This window comes from Haliotis rufescens, unplaced genomic scaffold (genome assembly GCF_023055435.1).
Source record: "Haliotis rufescens isolate VD_foot unplaced genomic scaffold, xgHalRufe1.0.p SCAF_14, whole genome shotgun sequence".
NCBI lineage: Eukaryota > Metazoa > Mollusca > Gastropoda > Lepetellida > Haliotidae > Haliotis > Haliotis rufescens.
This window is the reverse complement of record NW_025963824.1, coordinates 2,995,009-3,020,766: the sequence shown is the minus strand read 5'-3', so window position 1 is coordinate 3,020,766 and position 25,758 is coordinate 2,995,009. Positions and strand designations below refer to the sequence as shown.

The 25,758-nt window shown below is 38.8% G+C and overlaps 3 protein-coding genes across 3 annotated transcripts in view; 1 reads left to right on the top strand and 2 right to left on the bottom strand.

Moving 5' to 3' along the window:
* LOC124122347 overlaps positions 1 to 25,758 on the bottom strand; it is a 377,435-nt gene that overhangs the window by 185,774 nt on the left and 165,903 nt on the right. The window lies entirely within an intron of this gene.
* The window catches only part of LOC125379331 (scavenger receptor class F member 2-like), a 30,448-nt gene continuing 18,725 nt past the window's right edge, over positions 14,036 to 25,758 (bottom strand). The window contains exons 2-5 of the mRNA XM_048395647.1: positions 18,096 to 18,143; positions 17,449 to 17,733; positions 15,110 to 15,253; positions 14,036 to 14,323 (exon numbers count right to left, since the gene is read on the bottom strand). Coding sequence (XP_048251604.1) covers positions 14,199 to 14,323; positions 15,110 to 15,253; positions 17,449 to 17,733; positions 18,096 to 18,129 — 588 coding nt within the window. The 5' untranslated portion in view covers positions 18,130 to 18,143 and the 3' untranslated portion in view covers positions 14,036 to 14,198. The remainder of the gene's footprint in view (positions 14,324 to 15,109; positions 15,254 to 17,448; positions 17,734 to 18,095; positions 18,144 to 25,758) is intronic.
* On the top strand, positions 20,929 to 23,900 carry LOC125379291. The gene is made up of 3 exons (XM_048395562.1): positions 20,929 to 21,148; positions 23,141 to 23,261; positions 23,573 to 23,900. The coding sequence occupies exons 1-3, from the start codon at positions 20,929 to 20,931 to the stop codon at positions 23,898 to 23,900; spliced, it is 669 nt and encodes a 222-aa protein (XP_048251519.1).

Sequence of the window (25,758 nt, the reverse complement as noted above, 5' to 3'; positions counted from 1 at the left end):
TTTATAATCGGATACCATGATGACGTCACATGTATGTCTTAGACAAACAGATCTGACTCGGAAATACCATAGCCGCCTTCGATAATATTATAAGGGTAACGCATTTTTCAGGGCATTATCATTTGCAGAAGCCCGAGGTCTTCCATTAACTGCCCGACGAAGGAAAAGACCGAGGGCTTCTGCAAATGATAATGCCCTGAAAAATAGCGTAACTGTTATTATAGCTAAATTGGATAGAATATTTTAGCAAATAAAAATAAACAACGTCGGTTTTGAAACAATTAGTGCAATCAACACGAATGTCACTGACCCACTTTTACAAATATGGAAATGTCATAGAACAAACCTGATGACGTCACTATTGAACGTGACGTCATCTATCCCTATGACGTCAACTAACAACGGGCGTGATAATGGCCCGTCGTCAAGCAATATGAGGGCATGGTCAAGTTACAGTGACCCGGTCATTTCTGATAACAAGCGGGCGGTTTAATGATAATCCTATCCATTTTAGCTATAATTACAGTTAATATATCTGGAGCAGACACACCGTATTTCCTCATACATTGAGGTTATTGTCGTAATAAAGGCTCGATCACTTACCTTCACACTAAAAGAAACACACTAGATACGGTACATGTCCGCCTAAAATGGCCAACACCGCCTCGCAAGTGATATAACACTTCACATGCCGTGTGTATATGGTGGCCTCGTATTGGCGATATGTGCCTTCCCGCTTCAACTTGTTTGTACCTGCATTTCTAGAGATAGCAGTGTCATTGTATTGGGCCTGTGTTAGGTATATGTGCTTATAAATACAAGGCATTCAATTAAGTTTTACACAATACGTCACGGCTGCATATACATACAAGTACATGAGGTCAAAAAGAAATAATTAGCAATTATTGCAAAAAATATATTTGCTTCTTGATTTCGCTCTAATTTTACTCTGCAGTCAGCGATAGTTAAGATGTATGACGTTGATCGAGATATCATCGAGTCAGAAAAGTCAGTGGTTGATATTATGAGCAACGTCCCACGCCGTCGGAGTGTGATGATGGACAGTCAACCGAGTGATCGAGCCAGACCACATGATGTACTGCAGTCACATCTACCAGCACAAGTTACTGGGGACCTGTTTTAACCAGGCACCCACAGCGGAGTATTATACTAATTTACGTGGGACCAAAAAGACCCGTATATTATCGGTATCGTATCTATCAAATATATCACCGACATACGCGGAATATTGAAATAAGGATTATGATGTGAATAAAATAAGTATTTGTGAAGCAATGAAACCTATTTAGTTATCTAGCTATCAAGGTTAAAGCATGTCGTTTTTCTTATAAGCGACCTCGGAAATAGAAATACGCAGCTTACACGAAACTAAAGATTGGGTTATGCGTTTTTATCATAAACAACCAACGAAACGTGCCATTTGGCCAGGACATAGCTCCCTGAATGAACTCCGACACAAACATAACAATGTGTTAAGTAAATAAGACTTTATTTGCAGTGTTTTCATAGCCACGAAGATCGATAACACGCACCCGTCACAACCGGTAGATCGTTAGGGTAAGACAGTGCGAGCTTCCGGCGTATAACAACAGCGAATAACAACAGTGTATAACAACATTGAGGACAAACAGATTACATATATTACCATATTCATGTTCCTGTCACATTGAGCAACTAATTAAACAAAAGGGATACAACGCTTTTTAAGATTATAAGAAATCACTGAACGAAAGCTTCGTCATAACCTCAGTAGAATTTATCTGTGCTGAGTCAAATACAAAAGAATTATTTAGGGCCAAAACATTAAAACTACCCTCCAGTGTGCTGCAAAATAAAATATTTATTAAACGTTCTTTAGTTATGAGCACCAGAATCTCTGCACACAGGAGGCATAATTCGTACCGAACATGTCGTTTTATTCGTTTTAACTAACTCAGAAAATGTTATATCGTGTATCTGGATTTTCTGGTTCTTCGATCACGTGATTGTGTAGCTTGTTTACAGGTCACCGTCGCATACACACAGTGGCTATATCACCAAGAAACTATTACGTCATGAGTATACACAGCGGCTGTATCATCAAGAAACTATTACGTCATGAGTATACACAGCGGCCGTATCATCAAGAAACTATTACGTCATGAGTATACACAGCGGCTGTATCATCAAGAAACTATTACGTCATGAGTATACACAGCGGCTGTATCACCAAGAAACTATTACGTCATGAATATACACAGTGGCCGTATCATCAAGAAACTATTACGTCATGAGTATACACAGCGGCTGTATCATCAAGAAACTATTACGTCATGAGTATACACAGCGGCTGTATCATCAAGAAACGATTACGTCATGAATATACACAGCGGCTGTATCATCAAGAAACTATTACGTCATGAGTATACACAGCGGCTGTATCACCAAGAAACTATTACGTCATGAATATACACAGTGGCCGTATCATCAAGAAACTATTACGTCATGAATATACACATTGGCTGTATCCCCAGTAAACTATTACGTCATGAATATACACAGTGGCTGTATCACAAGTAAACTATTACGTCATGAATATACACAGTGGCTGTATCCCCAGTAAACTACTACGTCATGAATATACACAGTGGCTGTATCCCCAGTAAACTATTACGTCATGAATATACACAGTGGCTGTATCCCCAGTAAACTATTACGTCATGAATATACATAGTGGCTGTATCCCCAGTAAACTATTACGTCATGAATATTCACAGTGGCTGTATCCCCGGTTAACTATTACGTCATGAATATACACAGTGGCTGTATCCCTAGTAAACTATTACGTCATGAATATACACAGTGGCTGTATCCCCAGTAAACTATTACGTCATGAATATACATAGTGGCTGTATCCCAAGTAAACTATTACGTCATGATTATACATAGTGGCTGTATCCCCAGTAAACTATTACGTCATGAATATACACATTGGCTATATCACCAGTAAACTATTATGTCATCAATATACATAGTGGCTGTATCCCCAGTAAACTATTACTTCATGAATGTACATAGTGGCTGTATCCCCAGTAAACTATTACGTCATGAATATACACAGTGGCTGTATCCCCAGTAAACTATTACGTCATGAATATACATAGTGGCTGTATCCCAAGTAAACTATTACGTCATGAATATACATAGTGGCTGTATCCCCAGTAAACTATTACGTCATGAATATACACAGTGGCTATATCACTAGTAAACTATTATGTCATGAATATACATAGTGGCTGTATCCCCAGTAAACTATTACGTCATGAATATACACAGTGGCTGTTTCCCCAGTAAACTATTACGTCATGAATATACATAGTGGCTGTATCCCAAGTAAACTATTACGTCATGAATATACATAGTGGCTGTATCCCCAGAAAACTATTACGCCATGAATATACATAATGGCTGTATCCCCAGTAAACTATTACGCCATGAATATACACAGTGGCTGTATCCCCAGTAAACTATTACGTTATGCATATACATAGTGGCTATATCCCAAGTAAACTATTACGTCATGAATATACATAGTGGCTGTATCCCAAGTAAACTATTACGTCATGAACATACAAAGTGGCTGTATCCCCAGTAAGCTATTACGCCATGAATATACATAGTGGCAGTATCCCCAGTAAACTATTACGTCATGAATATAAACAGTGGCTGTATCCCCAGTAAACTATTACGTCATGCATATACATAGAGGCTGTATCCCAAGTAAACTATTACGTCATGAATATACATAGTGGCTGTATCCCAAGTAAACTATTACGTCATGAACATACAAAGTGGCTGTATCCCCAGTAAGCTATTACGCCATGAATATACATAGTGGCTGTATCCCCAGTAAACTATTACGTCATGAATATACACAGTGGCTGTATCCCCAGTAAACTATTACGTCATGCATATACATAGTGGCTGTATCCCAAGTAAACTATTACGTCATGAATATACACGTTGCCTGTATAACCAGTAAACTAGTACGTCAAGAATATACACAGTGGCTGTATCCCCAGTAAACTATTACGTCATGAATATACAAAGTGGCTGTATCCCCAGTTAACTATTACGTCATGAATATACACAGTGGCTGTATCCCCAGTAAACTATTTGTCATGAATATACACAGTGGCTGTATCCCCAGTAAACTATTACGTCATGAATATACACAGTGGCTGTATCCCAAGTTAACTATTACGTCATGAATATACACAGTGGCTGTATCCCCAGTAAACTATTACGTCATGAATATACACACTGGCTGTATCCCCAGTAAACTATTACGTCATTAATATACACAGTGGCTGTATCACCAGTAAACTATTACGTCATGAATATACACAGTGGCTATATCACCAAGAAACTATAACATCATGAATATACAAAGTGGCCGTATCACAAAGAAACTATTACGTCATGAATATATACAGTGGCTGTATCACCAAGAAAATATTACACCATCACTATACACAGTGGTTGTATCACCAAAAAACTATGACGTCATGCATATACACAGTGGCTGTATCACCAAGAAACTATTACGTCATGAATATACACAGTGGCTGTATCACCAAGAAACTATTGCGTCATAAATATACACGTTGCCTGTATCACCAAGAAACTATTACGTCATTAATATTCATAGTGGCTGTATCACCAAGAAACTATTACGTCTTGACTATACACAGTGGCTATGTCACCAAGAAACTATTACGTCATTAATATACATAGTGGCTGTATCACCAAGAAACTATTACAGCATGAATATACACAGTGGCTGTATCACAAAGAAACTATTACGTCATGAATATACACAGTGGCTGTATCACCAAGAAACTATTACGTCATGAATATACACAGTGGCTGTATCCACAGTAAACTATTACGTCATGAATATACATAGTGCCTGTATCCCCAGTAAACTATTACGTCATGAATATACACAGTGGCTGTATCCCCAGTAAACTATTACGCCATGAATATACATAGTGGCCGTATCCCCAGTAAACTATTACGTCATGCATATACATAGTGGCTGTATCCCAAGTAAACTATTACGTCATGAATATACACGTTGCCTGTATAACCAGTAAACTAGTACGTCATCAATGTACACAGTGCCTGTATCCCCAGTAAACTATTACGTCATGAATATACACAGTGGCTGTATCCCCAGTTAACTATTACGTCATGAATATACACAGTTCCTATATCCCAAGTAAACTATTACGTCATGAATATACAAAGTGGCTGTATCCCCAGTAAACTATTACGTCATGAATATACACAGTGGCTGTATCCCAAGTTAACTATTACGTAATGAATATACACAGTGGCTGTATCCCCAGTAAACTATTACGTCATGAATATACACACTGGCTGTATCCCCAGTAAACTATTACGTCATTAATATACACAGTGGCTGTATCACCAGTAAACTATTACGTCATGAATATACACAGTGGCTATATCACCAAGAAACTATAACATCATGAATATACAAAGTGGCCGTATCACAAAGAAACTATTACGTCATGAATATACACAGTGGCTGTATCACCAAGAAAATATTACGCCATCACTATACACAGTGGTTGTATCACCAAAAAACTATTACGTCATGAATATACACAGTGGCTGTATCACCAAGAAAATATTACGCCATTACTATACACAGTGGTTGTATCACCCAAAAACTATTACGTCATGCATATACACAGTGGCTGTATCACCAAGAAACTATTACGTCATGAATATACACAGTGGCTGTATCACCAAGAAACTTTTATGTCATGAATATACACGTTGCCTGTATCACCAAGAAACTATTACGTCATGAATATACACACTGGCTCTATCACCAAAAAAACTATTACGTCATTAATATACATAGTGGCTGTATCACCATGAAACTATTACGTCATGACTATACACAGCGGCTGTATCACCAAGAAACTATTACGTCATTAATAAACACACTGGCTGTATCACCAAGAAACTATTACATCATTAATATACATAGTGGCTGTATCACCAAGAAACTATTACGTCATTAATATACACAGTGGCTATGTCACCAAGAAACTATTACGTCATTAATATACATAGTGGCTGTATCACCAAGAAACTATTACGTCATGAATATACACAGTGGCTGTATCACCAAGAAACTATAACAGCATGAATATGCACAGTGGCTGTATAACCAAGAAACTATAACATCATGAATATACAAAGTGTTTCACGAAAAAACTATTATGCCATGAATATACACAGTGGCTGTATCACCAGGAAACTATTACGTCACGAATATACACAGTGGCTATGTCAACAGGAAACTATTACGTCATGAATATACACAGTGGCTATGTCAACAGGAAACTATTTCGTCATGAATATGCTCTGTGGTTTTGTCACCAGGAAACTATTTCGTCATGAATATACACAGTGGTAATGTCACCAGGAAACTGTTTCCCCATGAATAAACACAGTGGCTATGACACAAGGAAACTATTTCGTCATGAATATACACAGTGGCTATGTCACCAGGAAACTATTTCGTCATGAATATGCACAGTGGCTATGTCACCAGGAAACTATTTCGTCATGAATAAACACAGTGGCTATGTCACCAGGAAGCTATTTCGTAATGAATATACACAGTGGGTATGTCACCAGGAAACTATTTCCCCATGAATAAACACAGTGGCTATGTCACCAGGAAACTATTTCGTCAAAAATATACACAGTGGCTATGTCACCAGGAAACTATTTTGTCATGAATATACATAGTGGCTATATCACCAGGAAACTATTTCGACATGAATATACACAGTGGCTATGTCACCAGGAAACTATAATTGTAATTTCTTCAGTTCAATAATGTCTGTTAATAGTAGCATCACACCAAAGTTAAAAACAAGCATACGTCATGAAATTTAAACCATATGTCTTTCCCTTGATTTACATATTGTAGCAGGTTAAATATCAAATCGTCATTAACATTAACAACATCACAGTCTTCATCTCCATACTCTGTTCCTCCCCCTGGTGCACCTCTCATCGTCACACGACCGTCTGTCTCCCAGTTGTCTTCATCAATTTTTCCTCCGAATCTGCTGATAAAGAAAAAGGGATAGTTAAGTTGTGTTTTTATTTCATATTTTGTCAGTACATGCACAACACTGATATTTGGGAATGATATTCTACATACAAATGAGAGATACTATCCCATGACGTTTCCTTCTTCTTGTATTTGTACCTATTGAGTTGGCACTTGTCTACATTGTCATTCTATATTTAAGAACATAAGTTCTTGTGACACCAATATTTTGGTTAACTTTTCAGACAAGTAAAGTTTGGTTTTCAATATTGTAGTACATGCATGGAGTCAAGTCACATATACAAAACTGCTACAGAAAAGCACGCATTCCATGCAAAAGTTGACTTTTATGCAAGCCCCATGCATTTCACTACACGAGAACGGGTATAAAAACATGTGCGTTAAAGGGAGTCCATATGCATTGTTTAGCATCGTGCTGACAACAACACCCAGAAAAACAACAAAATTACGCAATTATTCAACATTACGAAATGCCACGCCTGTCCGAAAATGAGCGTCTGCGAGCCATTGGTATGCTTGAAGCAGGATCGAGTCAACGTCATGTTGCAAGACAATTTAACGTCCACAGAAACACCATTTGGTGTTTATGGCAACGTTGACAACAGACAAATGCAGTCAGAGACCATCCTCGAGTGGCAGGCCACGCGTAACCAATAATCGACAAGACAACTGGATTCGAACAGCACACCTACGAAATCAATTCCAGCCAGCAACAGTGACTGCAAGAAGCATCCCTGTCCTTCGACGAATATCTTTACAAACCGTACGTCATCGCCTCAGATGTGCAGGGATTGTCGCTAGAAGACCCACCAGACGTGCAATTTTGACAGGAAACCACCGTCAAGCACTTCTACAGTGGTGCAGACAGTGTCTACGCTGGACGGCCATGCAGTAGGGACAAGTTCTATTCACTGACGAGTCTCGTTTTCACCTCAGCCACAGCTATGGACGGATTAAAGTGTGCCCGTCGTCGAGATGAACGTTACGTCATTTATTGTGTCATGGAAGAAGATCGATTCGGGGACGGCAGCGTTATGGTATGGGTTGGAATTACAGCAAGACAGAGGACCCATTTGATAGTGGTAGAGGGAAATCTCAATGGACGGCGCTACCACGACGAGATCATCGGCCCTGTTGTTCTACCGTTTTTGCGTTGTCATGGCCCTGGCATTACCTTTCAACAGGACAACACCCGGCCTCATATTGCTCGACTTGTTCAGGATTCTCTTCAACAAAACAACGTGAATGTCATCACCTGGCCGGCTCGCTCCCCTGATCCCTCACTAATCGAGCACATGTGGGATGAAATGGATCGGCGCATTCGACATCAACCACGTGTTCCATAGACACTCCAGGAACTTCGAAACCTGCTCAAGCAGATATGGACAGATATCCCACAGGACTTTGTGCGACGCCTGGTCCATTCCATGAGATGAAGATGTGTTGCTTGCATCGCAACAAGAGGTGGGCACACACGATATTGATTTGTAAATTGACATTTTGGCATGTTCATATTTATTTTAATGAAATCACGCATTTTCTGAAGTGAGTGTGGCAAACTAAACCATTTGAACACTTACAGGAGTCTTCAATCTGCTGCAAACCGAAATTGTTTCAGATTTGGTAAAAAATATAACTTTGCATTAAATTTTATTCACTGTCACAGGAACTTTTGTTGTTCAGTATATTTTGAATGGAAAAACCTCAGAATGGTCAGATGTACGAACTCTTAAATAAAGTGTATATTACTTTCTGTACCAATTAGGAAGTTTGGAAAATGATGTTTTTTACAGTTTCCCAAAATTTGGTGTAATTTCGTTACAGTGAGAGGATTTTTGTTTACACGGTTTAGTTTTAATGCAGGAAATAATAGTTTTCAAACAACCAATTTCTACGCATCGAACTGAGCTAGAATCATGTGATATTATGGTTTAATGCAAGAATGCAATGTTTTCTAAAACCAGAAGTAAACTCATCCAAACTGGAAAGCTTTTTCACAAACCTGTGGTGACATTACCCAAAACTGATTACTAATCTAATAACTTTCTTTAAAAATGAGCTGAACCATTACACTATCTAATAAGTAACCTGAATGTTAAGTGAGCCAAAGCTAAAGCCATGAAGAATTTCGTGTCATTAGGGTTATTTTCAGTGTAGTCAAATGATAGCCAATCCAAATGGACCTTGTTATATGGATGCTTGTAGCTATATTGAATCATATATCGACATTGAAATACGTTCTTGGTATCTGCCAAATCTACAAACGTGTTGAAAGTAGAGCCAACCTACTCACTATATAAATATAAACGTCGGTGAAAGTCAGTAAGATGAATATTTCATGTCCATAAATAATCAAGCATCTTCAGCCCTTGGTGTTTACATTTAATAACTTTTTAGCTCTTTCTACTAAGATGCTAAAGAGAATAATGCGACTCTTCTTCAGAAGTTCATCCAAGGCCTCAGTGAACCTGTCAAAACGTTTTATGGTAGACCTTTGGAGGACATTTCCATATTTGTCAGATGCAATTCCTTATTTTTACTTTTACCACATGTCCCGTATTTTTTTCAGTGCCTTTGCGTGTGTTTGTGACGGGGTGCCACCAGTGGGGCAGGGTTTCCTCACCTTGTCACGAGCACCTGGTGTCATCACTATTTGACAGTGATTCATAAACACATGCTTATGGTGTAGTCGGAATCTAAAATCGACTCTGGTTTTAGCAGTGATATCTCCATAAAAAAAGGAAATTATTTGTGTTGCCCTGTTTTATCATTATTTGTAAATGACAGTGAAATAATTTATTAATCTATTGCTTCGGGATTCTTCAATACAGCTAGATATACTATTTTGTGTCCACCTTCACTCAAACCTCCCCTGTATACCGCAGGCTCTTCCTTGGGTGAATCTCTGAGATGAAGAAATAAAAGGTTGATCAATTTATTTTTGCAGTTGCATAAGCTTTGTGGTTATGTTATCGTGTCGTAGTGTTTCCTCATTGAACACTTCATCACTTCAAGGCAGCTCTCACTTTGGTGAAACATATGTATTCTTCAAAATTCAAAAGAGTCCTTAGAACATAATTATTATGTGTCATCCCCTTTTGGATCAGCTTGATTGTTGGTACATATAGATATTTAGATAGTAAACACAACTTCTTTGATAGACATTTAATTAACACAAAGCAAAATCGACCAGTAAGAATCTCTCCACTTTTAATGTATCATCTCAATGCGCACATGTAGCCTATCGTGTATTCCCGTGTAGCATATCAAACCAGCAGTAGCAAACACTTCCCTTCAACCCGAGCTAGAATTATGAGATATTCTGGTTTAATGCATGAAGAATGTTCTTTCTAAGACCGGAAGTAAAGTCATTCGAACTGGAACTCATCTGCTTTCACCTAGCGGCAGAGGTTCCACAACAAATCAACCTAAGCACAGAACCACATCAGATATAAATCAAATTTTGAGCGTATTCCTGACTCAGCAGTGCATGCGGGATGCAACAATAGCATGTATGGTGTGCAGATTCATCATTTAAAAAATATTAATGGTGTATGTAAACATTTCTTATATTTAGTCGATATTTTTTAGTAATGTTACTTCAAACCTCACAATTTTATGACCTCGAAATGACTTTCAGAAGTGTTCGTCTATGATTACATTGTGCTTTTCAGGCGAACTTAGTGATGAGCAAACGAGAAAAATAAATGGTATTCGAGAGGTGGGAGGGGAGTCACCATCAGTTGTGTCATATAGTTGAACACGTGTAGCATATCGCTTAAGCTCAGATAATTTATTTAGCTGCATGCCGTAACATGAAATCTGGTTTTACTGAAGTCGTTGGTCCTTTGAACGCAGACACATCATGAAGATTTGTCTGGCATCCTAAACTACATTCGTGGTTTGCAGCTGTGGGGTGTTGCGTATGGTATCATCCACTGCCTGGCCAAAAAGTCAATTATTAACAGGATGCTGTAAAGTTGAAATATGTTTGACTCTTGCATTCTTATATGATCAAATTGTTCATGGGACAAATGCATCTCGTTTCTGAAGAACACGTTAATTGCATTTAGAAAGTAGTGGACTTTTGGAATATAAGCCATAGCGCACACATTAAAGTATTACACATCTTCAAGATAGTATAGTAGATATGAAATTATTAAGACATAATGTCCCGCACAGTAACTTTCCAAACGTGGATATTTCCTTGTTCGTCGTTCTTGTGTCGTATTCTTTAAAATTGCCATGCTAGTTTAACTTTGGATGAGTTATGATCTTGCCTTCTTTTGTGAGTTTCATGCAGAGGAGCTGAATGCTGATTATTAACTCTCATACAAGGGGTTCTGGGTTGTTGTTTTTTTGTTTTTTTTATTTACTTAAGAGTGGAAATATGTTACTTACTCGGATCTTGGGAACTGAAACAAAGAAGAAGGGACATATTAATGAATGCGATTCCATGTAAATTGCAAAAATATGTGCTTTTTACAACTGATTTCATAATATTAGTCTTGTTCATCTTCAGGGTCAACCATTTCATATTATCGGAAAACAGATGCAGATGACAAATTAATTTATTCTTGTATTAGATAACATGATATATGTCGTTCATGTCAAACAATGCTGTGAAGCCATTAGTGCAGATTTATTGATCGTTGTATTTACCTTTTCGTCTGTCTCCGCTTTCTGCAAATAGAAGACATGTCAGTACACAAGTGTTTTTTACCAGTTTCATCTTCGGGGTCAACCATTTCATATTATCGGACCAGTTAACGGGGTTAACTTGAAACAATAGCAAACATTTCCTGAAAAAGCGCAAATAGAGAAATTAGTCATCAGATTTTACAATAATGAAATTATAGTTCATGGAAATTCCTGACTCTTCTCAACCTTTTACGGATTTATTTTGTTTCGAAAATACGAATCCCAGACGCCCAATTAATAATAAATTGCATGTCACTTGGCATAACATTATTTCCACAGACAGAAGATCATAAAATAATGGTCACATCGGACTTTTGGCACATTTTTGCATCACAAATTTGAAAATTCAATATAAAAAATTTCAAAAATGGGCCCTCAATGTGCCTCGTCCTTCAGGTAAACTGTTTCTATACAGGCCGAAGGTTCATGAAATTAGTCTATGGTTGGAATATCCTATGTAGACTGTACACCAAACTCTGAAATTGAATTATGGATATAGAATGTTGTTTTACCTGTTCTTTCCTCTCCACCACCTGCAATGTACAATAACACAAGTACTTATTGAATTGGTCATTGTAATTAGAACATACCATTAGTATATGCCGAATTATATGACGTGGTTGTTCCAGACAAAGGTCTGTTAAATGGTGTTGTCACGGGAGCACAAGGCTGGGGACACAATCAAACATCAAACCCCATTAAAAGTGATCCGCAGTGTCAGCAGAATGCAATAACTAGTTTTGAGCATGGAAATGGATAAACCTATTCATCACTATTTGAAAGACACATCCTTAGGATAGGAATGGTACTATTGACTCTTGGATTTTTTATTTGACAAGGTTTTGTCATCACATTTACACATTATTATGAAAAGTAATGTTTCAGTTTCTGAAAGCAAACGTGCAACAAAAAATAATTTTCAATCGATTCCTTTGAATAGCTAACCAGGCGATATCTGTTGCGTTTATGTTTAAACTGACAAATATTTCGACCACGCCCAATAACGGACGAAAGGTTCCTGACTGCCTGATAATAGAATATGCAAAGTTTGTGTAACATTATTTTGATGAACTATGTCACTACATTTCGCGTTGTTCTTATTTCCTATAGAAAAGACAATTTTAGTGCACATCCATGGTGTATTCGTTTCTTTTCTGTTCTCAGGGATTTCAACAATTGATCTAATTTATTCAAAACATTTCAACTAGAAATATTAGATAACATTATGCCACTTGACGGGACAATTAAATCAGAAGCTATCATAGCAAAACTGCTAATTATTCAAAATGGCTCTGTGCAACATATTTTTCAGTTCCGAATTTTCTGTTTTCTCACTTATTTGTTCGGTGGGCGTTGAGAAATGTGTTGTGCTTGCAGAATCAAGGTTAAAATTCATAACAAGGCAGCACATAGTACAACAGAAATGTATATTACGCCCCGCATCTAACAACATGTGTGCAAAATAGAAATACATTTTGAAACAGACAGCTACATAATGGGAAGTGATGGTTTTGTCATTACATTTACACCTACTGCGTCTTGAAATCTGAGGTCTTATGTAGATTCGATATGTAATATGTATCATTTGGAACAAAGCGTTTTTGTAACAGTGTTAGGTTGCTGTTACACATGTCGGTTGACGGTAAGGAACCTGCTAGTTGTATGGTTGTTTTAGCTGAAGACATGTCGACATTGTTGACACGAGGGATTATTTATTTTTGAGACCTTTCAGTTTCATAATTTCACGCCATTCACGTGAAATAAGAATGACTGTTGTGGCCCCAACACAGTGGTTCGTGTATGATATGTGTGCGTATTGGGAAATATATTTGTCCATGTTTTATCAACTTTTGTTGCCAAGTGCGTTGGGAGATTTGTGTGCGAGTGTTGTGAAGCACTAGAACAGGAACGAGTAGAGGTAGCATATAACCGTAGTTTCGGCTTGGCCGAATTCTGCACTAGTGGATCCATTGCCAGCAGCCAACGTCTAAGAATATCCCAAACAGGTTCTAATGGTTTCACATCTGGATGCGTTGCTCTCATCAAGGCATGTGGTGGTTACAGTTGCTACTGAGTTTAAGGGTTGGGAATGTCTTTCTGAGATAACAATAAACTTTACAGGTCCACAGGTATTGTAATTCCCACTTTGATTTAATTACAGTACTGCCGAAACTGAGTTATTTACGGAATAATAACATTGAACATTGTCATGATAAACTGCACGTACGTTGGTATGAATATTTGAATATATCAGGAAATACAAACATAAATTCACAGTTAAACACAAAACTGAATGCAACTACAATGATTACCTTAAGAACACAATGCCTGTGAGTATGACTACGCCTGTGAGTATGAGTGTGGCTCCGACGACATTCAGGACGACAGAATCCCATTTGTCAGTCTGGCTGTTTGTGTCTTCCTTGTTGTTCACTAGTGGAGTCAAACAAACAATTATCATATAGAGAATATTTTACTTTTGCGAAAACGAGCGTCAATGAAGAAAATATCGTTTTCATTACTTTTCAGAACTCTCAAATTCTCGAACTCTCCAATTTCTCCAAAATATTTGTCATATTGAGCTTATCTCCAGGTGTTTTGATTTCGATTTTGATGTATAAAATTGTCATACTCACCAAAAGTGGCTGAATAATAGAGAGCAGTTGACCTCTGACCTCTCCATAAATTTTGACACAATCGGTAACACAAATTTCGGGTGCCACCATTTGATTCCCACTCATATTTAAGTGATAATAAGGGAGATGTTGGTTTTGTCTGGCATATACCAAATGAAAGACGTTTCAACTTGACCATACAAAAGAAAATTGTTTATGAAGGAAAAACAACAGTTTATATGTAAACGAGTTCATATTTGTCCAATCAAAGGGGATAAAACGATGTCAACCCTCTAGACACGCCAGTGTACGGATTTAATATCTCACCACCTGTCTCTTGACCACGTGCATAATAATTAATATTGTTTATGCCCAAATATCCATCATATTTTACGATCTAATGTTTTGTGGCAGTATATTGTGTAACTATATTTATCTAGTGACAGTAAATTGATCGAGGCGCTCGTACAATAACGCCCTTTGCTGGTGACACTGACAGCTAGTAATTCGAAGTTACCTCCCTTTAGTGGCATTGTTTTTGTCCCAACATGTTCCAACATATGAGACAAGTTGTATTGCATGTTAAGGGTATGTATCTTCGTACCTTTTGTAGTGTTGCAAAACTTCCCCTTGTTAGTCCCACTGCAGCCGAGTATACAGGCTCCAGTTGCGTGGTTGCATTTTTCCTCCACACAGTTGATGCTGCAGGGGTGTTGACACAGATCGCCATACCAGCCATGACCACAGTCTGGGCAAACAAGGTATCAGATACGTGTTTAAGTAACTTCTTTTCCGCACTTTATTATAAAAATAGCTGTGAGCAAATCATTAATGTGAGGAATCATTCACGTCAGCATGAAAAAAAACCCTAATTACGTTATCCTTTTACAATTTTGTGTATTTTCAGTGTAAAAAGATTAGGACACAATAAACATTATTGATGGCACTATACAGTCGTTGAATCGTTTTCTTCATACAAAAGTATTGGATCCTGAATTAAATTTATGGCATACAATTGATGCTAGTGCACGTGAGCAGATGTTGAAAGTTTTCTTTGACGTTTGAAACATGTCTACATAGGCAAAAAGAGAAGTGATATAGATGTTACCAAATTATCAGTTGAGATTACAGATCGTCACAGCAAACATTTTGGAAAAAAATATTTTGGACATAAATTTCACAATGTAATATTATTTGGTATGTGTTGAGTTATAATTAGCAGTGGAACTCTTCCACTCTTCCACTTTGATTATGATCTTTTCCATGTGTGTTTCTTATTTTGATGACATCCAGCTGTGTGCAAATCTAGAGAGTTTAGTGTTAGTTTAAAGTTCTGAGTTCTGTCATCACATGATATATACATGACAGAGAATTGGCCACCGCGGCGTACTTCTTTAATATATTGTATTTGACAAGGAGCTGCGATTAAGAAAGAGAAAGTTGTATGGGGCAGTCCACTTTTGCAGTCATCAGTTCATAACTCTCTATAGAAGACATAGCATTCTTTTAAATGAGGTAAGAGCTGTATGCCTTCAGCTGAAACAACATTTATACCATTCTTTTTTTATTGAAGTCATTTTCTCTAGAGCCTTTGGCATTGGCAAATTGTGACTACACCACCGTAAATGGTTCGTTTCAGATGTGGACCATGTGTGGCAACAAAAGAGTTGACAGTTAATAAAATGGATGGTTTCTACATTTTTCTGGATCTATTCACAAACTCATTTGTCAAACCTAAATTGAGCCATATCAATACAAGTATCAATGATTTATCCTTCACGTGGTCTAAAATGAAATTGTGGAACATTTAGCAGATCAAAGTTCACGTTTATGTCTATTTGGATCACAGCAAGTCAGGTGACTTCTCTTGGTGCAAGCATTTCCCATGATGAAACCTTTAGACTTTCAAGAGCAAATGTAATTCTAATTTCTAAAAAAGATTCAGGCCTCATGGTTAATAGTGTTTTTTAAAGTTAGACAAAAAACAGTTTTCCAGAATGACCTACAATATTTCAAATTTCAGAAACCACTCAACAGTTTCATTTTCCTGGACAAAAACAATTTCATCAAGGTTGTTTAATCATATGAACAGACCTATGAAGGTCCGTGGAAGAATAGGTCTTCAGCAACTAATGCTTGCCATAACATGCGACTATGCTTGTCGTAAGAGGCGACTATGCTTGTCGTAAGAGGTGACTAACAGGATCAGGTGGTCAGACTCGCTGACTTGGTTGATGCATGTCATCGTGCCAATTCCCTTCCACTGATTTACCCACCTGAACTAGAAATAAAGGAGACCAGTGAGACCGTCTTATTTGTTTCACATTTAGATCTATGCGTTAAGATTCAGAGCGGCAAGACACTCCCTACAACAAATAAAACTCTCTACAAGACTGTAAGGCAAGAGAGAAGTTGTTTGATCAGATTACAACATTCAAGGTCTCAGTAAAGCTTTCAAATAGACTTATGGTAGACATGTATGCCACTGGTGGGGAAGGATACACCTGGTATCATCACTATTTGATAGTGATTCATAAACAAATGTTCATGAAAAAGTCGGAACTGTACAATCGATTCAGCTTTTAGCAGATAAAGGGTTGCATTTAGTATTATGATTATTGAAAAGATCCTGTTGTGTGTATGAAATTAGTTTTGTTGGCTTGGCACATTTTTAATATTAATAGCAAAGTTAGATGACATGACACTTTAGTTACAATGTTGAAATTAAAATGTACCGCTATTTAGCTTCCGGGCACAATTCCTATTTACAAATCACCCTTGCTGTTCTGATTATCAACATCACAGTCAGAACAACAAAGTGTAGTTTATTCTGTTGTACCATTTCATTAACTTAAAGCTAAATTCATATCATTCTAAAAACGTAGATAAGAGAGTGTTCATTTAAGGATAATACCGAAAGCTGATTCATTAAAATCACCCTACCTCGAGTATTATTACAGAAATGTCCAGCGTTGTTTCCACTGCAGCCAAGTGTGCAGTGCCCAGTTTGATGGATGCATGTCTGTCCTAGACAGTTCCGGCTGCAGTCTTGATCACACAGATCACCATGCCAACCACGCTGGCATCCCCCAGAACACTTCCCCGTGTCAGTGTCACAGTACGGAACATCAAGTGGAGGAAGAAGGGCACAGTTCTGGGGGCATGGTAGGTTGCAGTGCTCGCCATGTAAGCCCCATTTACATTCGGTGTAGCCCTGGGCAGCCACGACTGAAATAGAGTATCAAATGATAATCCTAGCATGTCATCGTCATGAATGTCAACATCTGCATTATCCATTGTCATGTGAATCGTTTACTGTTCTTATGACTAGAGCTTCTGTCTTTAACGTATAAAATTTGCAAACTACGTTTTTTTCAATCCACTGACGAGGCAACCAGTCAGCTGTGTTAATCAAAAGCATATATGTGAATCATGTACTCTTCTTATCAAATGGCATCTATTTTTAGATCAATCCTCATTCTGCTTGTCCATCAATAGCAAGTGGTTTAAATGAAATAGACAGAGGGGCTAATTAATTATTTATATCATTTGCCTTCATTTCCAGTTATAATTTTACACAAGTGACTCACAGAATGGCAGCAGAAGTTGGACTAGTCCCAGCATCGTTGAACCAACACCTGAAACAGAAGGAATGACCTTTGTTATACATATTTGGAATCCAAAAAGACATATTCAAGAAACCGAAATTAGGATTAAAATAAATACTGGACAAATATTCTTTCCAACCTTGAGCAGACATGATGACCATAGAAATGAATCGAAAATAAATAGAACATGGCTTTCTTCAGTACTACTCAGACGGGTGGTTTACACACCTGAATGCAACAAGCGGACATCCGGGCTCATTTCACTGTGTAGACACACACAGGGGTGACAAAAACGTCCAATGAGGACAGACTCGGGACTAACCGATCACTCAATGTAAATAGGTTTATATACATACATAAACCATCGTAAAGAATAACCCCTCCCGTCTTATACAGCCATTAGTTACTGGCAATGTCACATTTCAATTGTCGACGGTGAACTAATTATAGTATGGGGTTTCCCGTTATTGCACCATACCTCGTCACACACCGTCGTTCTCTCCTTCCGCTGGCGAACTATTTTATGTGTGACGTCATCCAGACGCGGCGTTCATGCAGAAAGCTCATTTTCCTTTCATCAAATGTCCACAAGGGTAGGGGTGGGTGGGAGTGGGTTAAATGTTTCAACCCATACATTTGTTTTGTAGTTGACTCAGCATAACTGATCAATGCTTCTGGGCTTGTGATGAAACTCGGGCATTCAGCCCATCATCCTATTTTAAACAAAACTGTAAACTGGAAAAATACAGGCTTCTATTATCACGGAAAATGTTCTTGCTAAAAACATATCCTTGTTTTGGTCAAGGACGCTTAGTTTCAATCTCGGTTTAGAAAGTAAATTCCTTCTTCTAAGGAAAATGAATTACAAACAAATATGTTCTGTCACAACAGTTGATCCAATGTAGCAAAATTACTTACATGTGACACGAGTATAAAAAGTTATATCATACCTTTCAAGGAAATGCATATCAAGCACAATGGAATGCAGGGTTCCTACAGAAGATGTATTAAATACTATTTTAATCGGAAATTTCTTTTGTGGGGGTTTTCACATCAAAAAGCATTTCACCTATCGCGTGCGACGTTTATCCATTATTGTTGTTCATTTTGTGGCCTAATGCAGGAGGAAAATCGGAACTTCTGACAGTCTTGGGGACGTTTACCAAATTGTTGAAACTCACGAGAACGGGTGTGGTCTGTGATACTGAGAAACAACGCGATCTGTGATTCAAACCAAAAATCGCATCTTTCATACACATCTAAGGGACGAATCTTTTAAAGTTAACCTCTGTTCCTTTGACGACAGGGTATACGTAATAGTTAGTTTGGTGTGCCTACAGTGCATATCTTCACTAGTATATTTGCAAATATATCTTGATTTTGGAAAGATGATATGTTTTCCTTAAAGTGTGTGTGGGTTAATCTTCGAAATAGATACAAAGACCATCCTTATGTATTGAGCATAATATGTGTACTCATATTAGAAACATATATTTTTTTCCTGCTGAGGAGGAAAAGAAAACAATTGCCTTAAACTAATTTGCTAGACAGTGAGTCACTGACTGCTAATAAGGACAAAACAACTTCACACATACAAACCCAGTTATACACTGGACAGTGTGGCACAGCTTACAGTAACAACACACAACTGTATGTTGTCATGTTGTGTTGAGCTTTCAGAACACAACATGGCACTGTTGAAGTGCATTTGTATGACATATCTGATAATTTCTTCAAAAGGTAAGAGTTCTAGCTTGTAATCTCATCTTCTTATCTGCTCGCATTCTCTTATCAGCAAAATTGATTTGGTACATCTCAGTCAGTGGTTCGTGTACAGAATTTGTCTTAAAATGTAGCCCAACGTAACAAAGTCACTGCTCGCATATTCTTAAATGTGGTATGGTAACAACATATTGTTGCCTTCTTGAATTAGAAGTCATTGTATGCTGTTAATGTGACATGTCCTCTTATTAAAGGGTTCAGGTGACACAGTTTATGCCATAGTTGCAATAATATTGTACTCCTTTCCATTTCAGGCGACCAGTGCAGGGACAACCAGCACTGTTCCGACTGTGACAGAAGTACACGACGTTGCCTCACAGACTGTGACACTGGGTATTTTGATCACATGTGCACTTCAGTATGCAGCAAGAACTGTAGAAATCACTCTTGTCAGTTGTCAAGCTCTGGCGCAGGTGCTTGCACTAAGGGGTGTGTCTCTGGATATCAAGGTCCTGGGTGCAACGTACGCTGTGGCAGTCCAGGAGGTACCTGTACAGCATGTCCAGGTGGTTGTGATGGAGGATATTGTCAGCTGGGCTCCTCCTGTATGTCTGGATGTGTTGACTCTTACTACGGGACTGGATGTAAGACTTGTTCAAGTAGATGTAAGTCCTGCAACACGATTACAGGATTGTGCAAGGAATGCCACCCAGGATATTTCGGTCCAAACTGTGCTTATTCCTGTGATCATTGCCTGGGGACCTGTGAACATGGATGCGCAGAGGGCTGTCTTCCTGGATTTTACAGCATTTTCTGTGACGAGAAGTGCAGTGAAAATTGTGGACCAAGTCCTAACGTTTCTACCAGCAAGCCTCTACAGACATCCAACGCTGGTTTACGTGACTGTCACAGAGCTAGTGGGGATTGTATCCACGGGTGTGAAGAGGGCTGGCATGGTCAACAGTGCTCTTCTCCATGCAGTCCTTACTGCGCCAATAAACGATGCAAGTCTACAGGTGACTGTGTAGATGGTTGTATACCTGGACACTTCGGCAGAGACTGTAAACCCTGCCCTGTCAACTGCCTTCACAACATGTGCCACTCGGACAGCGGGAAGTGTACGGACGGATGTACACGTGGCTTTTATGGTGGACTCTGCCAGCACACGTGTGAAGTTTGTTTTGATGGTGTCTGTGATCAGAAGACTGGTACCTGCACCATAGGCTGCCACCTGACTGGACGCAGGTGTGATTCTAGCTGTACGTTCAACTGTTCTATAGCGGAATGTCTTAGAGTGGAACATTGCAACCAAGGTAATTATAACTCTATTATTGTTCCTCGTTGAATCAGTTCAGTTGAATGTGTTATATTATACTCAACAGCAAAAGTTCCTCTGACACCAATATTTTAGTGTATTTTTCAATCAAGTCAGTTTGGTTTTCATATACTGTAGTACATGTATGGAATCAAGTCACAAAAACGCAACTGCTACAGAAAAGCATGTATTCCATGCAAAAGATGACTTTTATGCAATCCCCATGCATTTCACTACCAAAGAATGGGTATAAAAACATGTGCGTTGAAGGGATTCTATATGCATTGTTTAGCATCGTGCTGACAACAACCACTCAGATAAACAACAAAATTACGCAATTATTCAACATTACGAAATGCCACGCCTGTCCGAAAATGAGCGTCTGCGAGCCATTGGTATGCTTGAAGCATGATCGAGTCAACGTGATGTTGCAAGACAATTTAACGTCCACAGAAACACCATTTGGTGTTTATGGCAACGTTGGCAACAGACGAATGCAGTCAGATACCATCCTCGGAGTGGCAGACCATGCTTAACCAAAGACAACTGGATTTGAACAACACAACTACGAAATCGATTCCAGCCAGCAACAGTGACTGCAAGAAGCATCCCTGGCCTTCAACAAATATCTTCAAAAACCGAACGTCGTCGCCTCAGATGTGCAGGGATTGTCGCCGCACCAGACCCGACCAGACAGTGGTGCAGACAGCGTCTACAGTGGACGGCCATGCAGTGGGGACAAGTTCTTTTCACTGACGAGGCTCGTTTTCATCTCAGCCACAGCGATGGACGGATTCGAGTGTACCGACGTCGAGGTGAACGTTAGTTAATCATTGTGTCATGGAAGAAGATCGGTTTGGGGGCGGCAGCATTATTGTATGGGGTTCGGTATAACCCGTTTGATAATAGTAGAGGGAAATCTCAATGGACAGCGCTACCGCGACGAAATCATCGGCCCTGTTGTTTTACCGGTTTTGGCGTCATCATGGCCCAGGCATTACCTTTTAACATGGCAACGCCTGGCCATATATTGCTCAACTTGTTCAGGATTCTCTTCAACAAAACAAAGTGAATGTCATCCCCTGACCGGCTCGCTCCCCATTATCTCTCACCAATCGAGCACATGTGGGATGAGATGGAACGGCGTCTTCAACGTCAACCACGTGTTCCACAGACACTCCAGGAACTTTGAAACATGCTCCAGCAGATATGGACAGATATCCCACAGGACTTTTTGCGACGCCTGGTCCATTCCATGAGATGAAGATGTGTTGCTTGCATCCCAACCAGATGGTGAGGTGAAATGGGGTTTAACGTCGCGTCCAAGATTATTGCACTTATATAGCGAGGTGCATGTACGTGTGTGTGTTTGTGTGGCTGCTTGTGCTAGTCCGGACTGATTCCGATTGATAGTGCTAGCTCACTAAGATACCATGCCGCAGTTTAACATGAATACCCCACTCAGACACAGTATACTGACTCCGAGCCGACCAGTCCTTGTTTTAGCCCCTTAATGCCGAGTGCCAGGCTGGGTAACAACAAGTACCATCTTATAACATCTTTTGGTATGACGCGGCCGGGGATCGAACCGCGGATCTTCTGCTCTCCGGGCGGACGCTCTACCACTAGCCCATGGAAGCGGTCGCATCGCAACCAGAGGTGGTGAAAACACGGTATTGATTTGTAAATTGACGTTTGGGCATTTTCATGTTGGTTTTTTTTATGAAATCAGGCATGTTCTGAAGTCAGTATGGCAAATTAAACCATTTGAACACTTACAGGAGTCTTATCTGTTGCAAACCGAAATTGTTTCAAATTTGGTAAAAAACATAACTTTGCTTAAAATCTTATTCAATGTCGCAGGAACTTTTATTGTTCAGTATATTTACCTTGTCCTTCGAGGGTTTTGATGGTGTTCCCATACATGTGTCCTTTGATGCCTATTTGAAAACTGCCCCTATTGAATAAGCTTCTACATATCATTTTACAGGTGATAGTGACAGCGACATTGTTGACCTGAAGATTGGACTATCAGCAGCCTTTTCACTTTTTGTAGTGATCATCCTGCTGGCCTTATCACCCGTCTACTGCAAACATTTAAGAACTTTTAAGTGAGTACAGTAAATAGATATAATCAACAACTACTTTAATTAAAATAGATATGTGCATGGTTTAACTGGTTTCTTAACACATAACCATGCCACTTGTACCATAAAATTATGTACTTATGCACTTGTCCTGTGGGAATTATCGTTTAGAAGAGATCTAGATCCCAAGTAACCAATGCTTATCAAGCTGGAATTCTTGACATTCAGTAGCCTGGAATGATGAGGGACGCCGATCATAATAGGTGGTGCAAATTTGATTATTTACATGACGCCACCATAAAGGTTGATTTATGCGGTTTTTTTCTTATTCACAGACAGCACAAAATACAGGGAATTATTCCACATGAAGCACCAAGTCATGAGGACCAGGTACCCCCGGACTACTGTGAAATCAGAGACGAAGATGTTGACATCGTGTGTGAGCTGCCAGGGATAAGAGGAGACGACTCGGTAGCTGGAGCTGCCCCTGTCATGCCTGTTCTGGCTGATTGCTTTGCACCAGACTGCGATAGTGCAGACAATGATGCTGCTACGTCAGAGGAGTCAGGTGTTGACGAGAACACGTACACTCACCTCGTGCGACCGGTTCTTGTTGAGCGGCCGGAAACAGTAGTGAACTATGTACCCCCAATCGAAGAGTGATACACTGTGACCACAGCATGCTTCGTCTACAAAGGATTTTGTATTTTGTTTTGTTTTTGTCAAATTAACTGCAGTCAGTCACCAAATGTTGCACAATCTGACAGACATTAACATAGACAAAAGCAGCATTGAGAAAGAGGAAAATCGTAATCACAATGACTACCTGGTGATTACTATATGGCGTTCAATATGGAAAGTGAGGTATCCCATTTTGTATACAAAATGGTGTGTAATTTTATCATTCTGTCAATATATATTAGTAATGAGGGTTTTCAGACAAAGACAGACGCGGGGGGTACTGTTAATCAATCCTAACCTGTATAAGCCTCAGCTGTCATAATACTACCATTGGCAGGAAGAGTACAGTCGTTTTATGAACAAGCCTGTGACTGAGTTTTGTCGATCGATGTGATTGTCACCTTCTACCTTCTCAAGGTTTTTTGAGACAGATAATTTTTATTTTTATCCGTACTTAACCTCACTTTTGGTATCAATTGGGTTATGTCCGGGTTTGGGTTAGTTTCATAACCATATGGATGCAAGCGTGTGTTTACGTCATCAATGAGTACATAATTATAAGGACATTTTGTAAATACATTTATTTCAGAGAGCAGTTGACATGTTGAATTTCACATTCTGCATTTTACCAACAATGGTTGCTATTTGCCAGAATCAATTTATTTGTTTCAATTTTGGTATTGTTTCATTGATTTGTTTAGATTTTGCTTTCTGTGTTTATGGTGGGTCGAATGTTTCATTTTTTCCAGACTTCGATTTCATTTCCACAGTTTATGCCTCGTTTCACTTGTAAAAGATTGATAGATTTCGACGTTTAGACCAAGACGATGCAGATGTTTTTTATGAAAGGATAAAAAAGGACATTGCTTAGTTTTAGTATGTTAACTTTGTTAACTTTGTTAACCTTTCCACTCCACTTTTGTCGTCAACACTTGTCTTTGTTCTAATACTTGTATTAACATATTCATCTCATGATCCCCTACATTTTTTTAAGAGTATGTGTTCAGTACTTAAATGTAAATGTAAATATGTCATGATGACGTGTCATTCCTTAAGCAGTTCAATGTTCTTGTATAAATGTTAACGTTGGTAATGATGGTGATATATAGAGAATACTACACTCATTCTCGTTAGATACCATTTTAACGTAACAAGTGGACTTTCTATAGTATCTGACAGAGCGAAAGCGAGATGAAAGTACCCACATTAAATATATATTTAAGTGTAAATACATTACAACTTTCGTTAGTTGACCGACAAAACTGAAACCGGTTGCAAAATCTGGTTGCGCATGAATATTCATATATGCCCAAATATTGGCATTGTTGACATGTCTATGCATACGCATAAACAACATGCCCCTGCAGTTATGTTTGCAAACAAAACAGCACCGATGCTCAAGATCCTTATGGACGAAATTTTTCAACTTAAGGTAATTCAAGCGCCATGTTGTTAGTACGAAGGACACCTTTATGAAAATTTGAAAAGTCACATTAGCGCCGCGCTTTGGACTAACAGTCGGTCACTCGCACTGCCGGTGTCCCGTCTGTGCAGTCAAAATGGTTCGGTTTCCTTGATCTATCAGCAGAATTTATATCATCGTACCATTTTGGAAGAGGGAAATCAGAGTGTTCGCCAAAGACATTCATGTTAACTGTACCACCCTGTACTGAAGACGTGAAAATCAACAAACTCAAGTCTGCTTGCATGTCAGTGACAGCTTTGAACGATCGAAGGGCAAGGTCACCACCGGAATATGAAAAGACAACCGTGATCTAGGCCTACTCACAGCGTTTTACGATAGAGATAGGGAATGTTATTGTTCACATTTGGGATGTTT

What these genes read in the sequence shown, in the direction of transcription:
- LOC125379291 (XM_048395562.1), top strand. Translation starts at nt 20,929, where the DNA reads ATGTGCCACTCGGACAGCGGGAAGTGTACGGACGGATGTACACGTGGC. An exon ending in AGTGGAACATTGCAACCAAG is followed by an intron (nt 21,149 to 23,140) that starts GTAATTATAACT and finishes ATCATTTTACAG; the next exon opens with GTGATAGTGACAGCGACATT. An exon ending in AAACATTTAAGAACTTTTAA is followed by an intron (nt 23,262 to 23,572) that starts GTGAGTACAGTA and finishes TCTTATTCACAG; the next exon opens with ACAGCACAAAATACAGGGAA.